This window comes from Artemia sp. Qi Xiang Cuo, chromosome 16 (assembly GCF_049724085.1).
Source record: "Artemia sp. Qi Xiang Cuo chromosome 16, ASM4972408v1, whole genome shotgun sequence".
Lineage (NCBI taxonomy): Eukaryota > Metazoa > Arthropoda > Branchiopoda > Anostraca > Artemiidae > Artemia > Artemia sp. Qi Xiang Cuo.
The window spans coordinates 28,276,856-28,282,855 of NC_142809.1; the positions used below are offsets into that span (position 1 = coordinate 28,276,856).

A 6,000-nucleotide genomic window follows, 5' to 3' on the forward strand; every position below is an offset into this window, starting at 1 on the left:
TTTCTTTCAAAAAGATCCCAAGTTGTAAAATAAAAAATATTCTCTCTGATCCCCTCCCTACTTGGTATAAAATTCCTTAAGGAATCTTGTTAGGACAACTCTTATATCTAGTATTGATTAATGAAATTGGTAAGAGATTTCTCAAAGGTGTTAATGTGTAAATTACCTGCTGATTCCCAAAATATGTCACAGAAACATCAAAAGTGGCCCCATCGAAATCCTACCCAAGTTTAGGACAAGGCTAAGAATTTACATACAAACATAAATTCCACTAACTCAATTATAATAACAATAAATGTCTTAAAATTCTTGAAATCCACTCCTGTTTTTTTTAGACCCTATTCCACCCAAAATGCTAGTGAAAATGTTAAACTCCTTGGTGTCACCAATTTCTAATAGTCTTAAGTAGGACATGCATATTTCAAGGATTCTAGACTTTCCAAACAAAGGATAGTCAAAACTAAAATTTTTCACATTAAGTAAAGTTGAAGAGAAACAAAGAAATAAATTAAAAAGAATAGGCATGTCAAATGCACAAGGATCTGCCCACAAACATTCCAAAAGTATTTTGACATGTGATGAATTGGGTTCCAACTAATGTAAAAAACAAGGCCTATTTGGATATGCAACAAATCTAAAAAAATTTATAATCAGTTATAATTCTAATGATTTTGACAGGCCAAGGATTTTATTTACAAAGGAAACAAAGCTTAAACAGAAGCAAAACAACATAGAAATAGGGAAGGAACTCTGGTAATAGGACAACACCTAATCTTGGGCAAAAATCTTTATTAAAATATATCTTACTAAAACATAGACAACAGACCCCTAATCCTTGACATTATCCATAGGGTAAGACCCCTAGTGCTAGGACTGCACCTTTTAACAAATATCCTGATCAAAATTCATCTTTCCTAAACATTAACAGCACACTCTTAATCTTGGATATTATGAATAAAGGGTCAAGATAGTTGGGTATGACTGACTAAAATCTTGGAAAATGTTCAACATTTATTTGCACTCAATTCTTTTCCTCAATAATTGTCAACAGTTGGAATAAACTCTCCAATGAAACTGTTACTGCTGAATCTGTGGACATCTTCAAACAAAGGCTGGATGCTAAATGGTTCTCCAGGGAGTGTAAACTCAACTGAGAAGCCATTTATCAGCACACTGGATCTAGTCACTAAAGAATTTTGAATGCAATGTAAATCATAAACTCTGGAGCTCTACAAGAAGAAATCCTTAGATTGCTTCAAGCTGCAATTTAAATTTAGTAACAACATAGCCTACCCCTAGAGCCTAGCCTATTTAGATACAATAATTCTGCTTTGTTAGATTTTTTTTGTTACTTTTTTTAGATTAAGTGTGTCATCAATTGAATCTTTCCCTCATTTGGGTACTTTATTCAAGCTTTAAGAACTTAATTTTTAAGATTAGACTCAAGCTTTAAATGTATGTCCAACATAAAGCTTCACTTTTGAATATTAGTGCAATTTAAATATTGAGCATTGTTTATGGCTAGAATATTGAGGCTAATCATATTCTTATTGAGAAGATTTAGACAAATTCAATTGCAAAAAATCCCATTTTTTGGTGGTTATATATATATTATAGGGATTTAACTGTTGAGGTCCAACTACTGGGTATCTTGCCTTATATTAATTATGGCTATGTGGGACCGTTAGGGGGGAGGGGGTGCTTTTATGAGTGTAATGATTATTTAATTTGAAAAGAGCAAAAAACAGTATAAGGTAGATTGTCCTCCTTATCCCTGCATCAGGGTAAATTTGCAGTTTTCAACATAATTTAGCAAGGATAAAAGTAAATACATCACCAGGTGTCTTTTTTATGCTCTTTGATAATCCAATAATTACTTCTGAGGAAAATAACATTTTGGGCCCCAAAAGGTAAAATAGTCTACAGTAACCAAAAGTTCAAAAACATGTTTCTAAAAAAAAAAAAAACTGTCTAGTGACACAAAAACGGTTGTTTGCAGCTGATTCAGAATTAGTAATAATAATTTTCCTTAGTATTAATAGTAAAATGTTATTTTGAAAATATATTTGTACAAATTTTTAAAAAGAACCTGAAACCCCACAATATAACACCACAGCAAACCTGATGTCATTTTGAGGGATTTATAACACTTATATAAGGTTCTGCTAATTTGCCTTCAAGATAATATAATACGATTAAGATTAAGGAAAATAATAAATGTCATTCCTGAATCAGCTACAAATGGCAATTTTTTCTCACAAGTCATGTGTTTTAAATATTTTGGCTAACATGGGCTGTTTTGAACCCTTTAAGGGCTCAAAATAGAATTTCCCTCAGAATCAATAATTGAACTATGAAAGAGCATAAAAAAAGCATCAAGTGATATATTCATTTTCATAATGCCTAAATGATGTTGTAAACTGTAAATTTACCAACATCAGCAATGGAATTGCTTATGTATTTACCCAGTAAAATTATTGACAAGCCACTTTTTGCTATCTTGTAAAGTGGTTAGGTTAGGAAAATAAACTTTCAGTAATTAATCCAAGGCCAAAAACATAGCCTTCTCTGGGAGGCTATTACCAAGCTACTATGTGAACCCACTTCTGATTTCTGTCTTTGAAATTCGCCTTCTTGACAGGTGTATACCCACTGGAATTTAGAAAAAAACAACATAATAGCTTAATTTTCATTTCATTTTTCTCTGGTTTTAGTTTTGAAAATAGAATTCCTGCAATTTGTTTACAATTCAAGCCACATCAATAGGTTTTTCTAAATGTAAGAAATGTAGGCTATTTTCAGATCTTTGAAGCCTCATAAACCAGGATTGAGCAAAGTTGTAAAGCTGAAAAGATGCCTAGGCTACTTCCCATGTACTTCATTTGGTAAATTTTGTGCAGTTCATATTATTGACTTACGAATAAAGTAAACATACCATTCAATGCCTTTTTTTATGCTCTTTCTATATATAATAATCTTTTTTTTTTGGAAATGAATTTTACCCCCACCACTATATATACCAATTCAACATATATATTTGTACATTAGGCGGGGGGGGGGGTAAATTTTATTTCTGATGTAAATGAGATGTAAGTTTAAACTTTACCCCCAGCCCCCCCAATGTGTAAATATATACTCTGAATTGGTGTATATAGGGGTGGGGGTAAAATTAAAAGGCATTGAGTGGTATTTTTACTTTATTTGTAAGTCAATAATATAAACTGCAAAAAAGTTTCCAATTCAAGTAAAAGACCTATTTTGTAAAATTTTACTTTTATAACTCAGATTTTTTAAGTTCATCAAAGGTCAGTGCCCTCTAGAGGGGGAATGGGTGGAGTTAGGTAGACTACTTTGAAATACTGGTAATTTTTTTGTTATTCATATTATTGACTTACAAATAAAGTAAACATACCACTCAATACCTTTTTTTATGCTCTTTCCAAATATAATAATTGTTTTTATCAGAAATGAATTGTACCCCCACCCCTATATATATCAATTCAGGGTATATATTTGTACATTAGTGGGGTGGGGGTAAAGTTTAAGCTTACCTCTCATTTACATCAGAAATAAAATTTACCCCCACCCTGGTAAATTTTTACCAAATCATATTATTGACTTACAAATAAAGTAAATATACCACTCAATGCCTTTTTTTATGCTCTTTCCAAATATAATAATCATTTTTTTTTAAAATGAATTTCATCCCCACCCCTATATACCAATTCAGGGTATGTATTTGCACATTAGGCGGGTGGGGGTAAAGTTTAAATTGACCTCCCATTTACAATCCGAAATAAAATTTGCCCCCATCCCCCCCCTAATGTGCAAATATATACCCTGAATTGATATATATAGGGGTGCAGGTAAAGTTCATTTCTAACAAAAATGATTATTATATTTGGAAAGAGCATAAAAAAAAGGCATAAAGTGTTATATTCACTTTATTTGTAAGTCAATAATATGATTTGGTTAAAATTTACCCACCCCTCTAATGTGCAAATATAAACCCTGAATTGGTATATAGCCTATAGAGGTGGGGGTAAAATTCATTTATGACAAAAATGATTATTGTATTTGGAAAGAGCATAAAAAAGGCATTAAGGGGTATGTTTACTTTATTTGTAAGTCAATAGGTGAATATCTACCAAATCATATTATTGAGTTAGGACTAAAGTGAATACACCCTTTGATGCCTTTTATTATGCTGATTACAAATATAATAAGCATTTCTATCGGAAATAGATTTCAGCCCCCCTCTATATATGCCAATTCAGGGTTAGGTTAGGTTGGGTTAGGTATAGCCTATATAGTGGGGGGGGAATTAATTTCCAATAGAAATGCTTATTATATTCGTAATTATCATAAAAAAAAGGCATCGAATGGTGTATTCACTTTATTCCTAACTCGATAATATGATTGGGTAGATAGTTACCAGTCAATAATATGATTTGGTAAAAATTTAGCCTACCAAAATACCTTCCCAGGACATGCTTTGTAGTTCTGTCCCTGAAAGTTTTATTTTCCTAACCTAACCCCTTTTCAAGATTGCAAAAAGTATCTTGTCAAAAATGTTACCAAAAAATTTTGCACCAATATTACCAAACAGAATTGATCAGGCTAATATGGCCTGAACAAATGAGCCTCAATAGTCTAGCAATGCTGGTAATCAGGCTGTGTGAATGTTTATACCCCACCCGTGAGTACAGAGAAAGCAAATTACCCATGAGTATCCGCATTTGAACTTTTCCAAACAATCTTTGGAAAACTGAGGAAAGTGTCAGCCCCATTATTGCTACCCTTTTAACTTGAAATCTCAATATGCATTTAATCAGTTATATTCCTTTCTTCTTCTTTTTTCTGCTAATCTGCATCTTCAGGTAAAAAGTCTTTGGTGTTCCATCAGTTTTCGGTAGACAGAAGTCCCGTAAATGTGGCTGAGCGCCTATGCTTGATAGGAAGCTGGCAGGTTTCTCGAAATTTTCCTTGTCTACATTTCTGCTTATATTTGTATGTATCTTAATGCTATTCAGGGTTAGCTTTAAATTATAATGTGTCATGTTAATCATGATAGCGTACCTTTCAAGCAATGCTTCACATTGCTTGAAAGGTATGTCAGCACGTAACTACAAACGTTTTGACCCGATTTGGACCACTGCCCCCTTTTTCAATGATAATTTTTCCCAAATTTTTGTTGCAAGATATTAGGAAAAAATCACCTCAACGGGAAAACTTTCAGAATAAATACTAAAATTTTTAACATATATGTGAAAAATTGGGAGAAAAATTTAGGAATTTGGAATAAACAGTGAAATTTTCTCAGTTCTACAACAAAAATTTGCCGAGTTTTGAACCGATTTAGACCTTCGCACTGCTAAAAGGTTTGTTCTTTTATTTTTTAGAAGAACATCAAAATTTGAAGCAGGGAATCTGCAAAAGCAGCACAAACTGCAGAAAGGAGTTTGAGACTTTTCCATACGGTAGAGCTATCTATTAAGGACAATTGAATGGCATTTTACTCTGAAATATATCGTATTGTGATATGCTTCCGATCAAGATACTAAGAATAGAACTTTTTGCGGGATGACCTGAAAATAGCTGAGGTCTTAAATCAACCCCAAAGTTTAAAGGCTAGTGCTGAGGATAGCGGAGAAAGCTTAAAGCTTCTTGGCTTCATAAAAATCTATTTGTATGACTACGAACCTACTGAAGTTTCATTACGTTTTTCTACATAAACTAAAATGTAAAGTTGAAATGAAAAACAAATACAATTATTGATTTGTATCGTAGCACGTGCAGCAGGTATTATAAAATTACTACTACTACTAATAACAACTCACCGCAGCACCAAACCGCCTGAGGACAACACAGCTACGCACGCCCCTCCTCCATCCCAATCTATTCAAAGCCTCCCTCTTTACACCCTCCCAAGAAGTTCTTACTTCCTTTAATCCTTATTTATGACACCCTCCCACCCCAACTGAGGACGACCTGCTTTCC

General features: G+C 33.0%; 1 protein-coding gene across 1 annotated transcript in view; it reads right to left on the bottom strand.

Moving 5' to 3' along the window:
* Nucleotides 1–4,870, bottom strand: part of LOC148942748 (ADP-ribosylation factor 4) — a 29,094-nt gene extending 24,224 nt beyond the window's left edge. The window contains exon 1 of the mRNA XM_089102532.1: nucleotides 4,724–4,870. Coding sequence (XP_088958658.1) covers nucleotides 4,724–4,790 — 67 coding nt within the window. The 5' untranslated portion in view covers nucleotides 4,791–4,870. The remainder of the gene's footprint in view (nucleotides 1–4,723) is intronic.
* Between the last annotated feature and the right edge of the window lie 1,130 nt (nucleotides 4,871–6,000).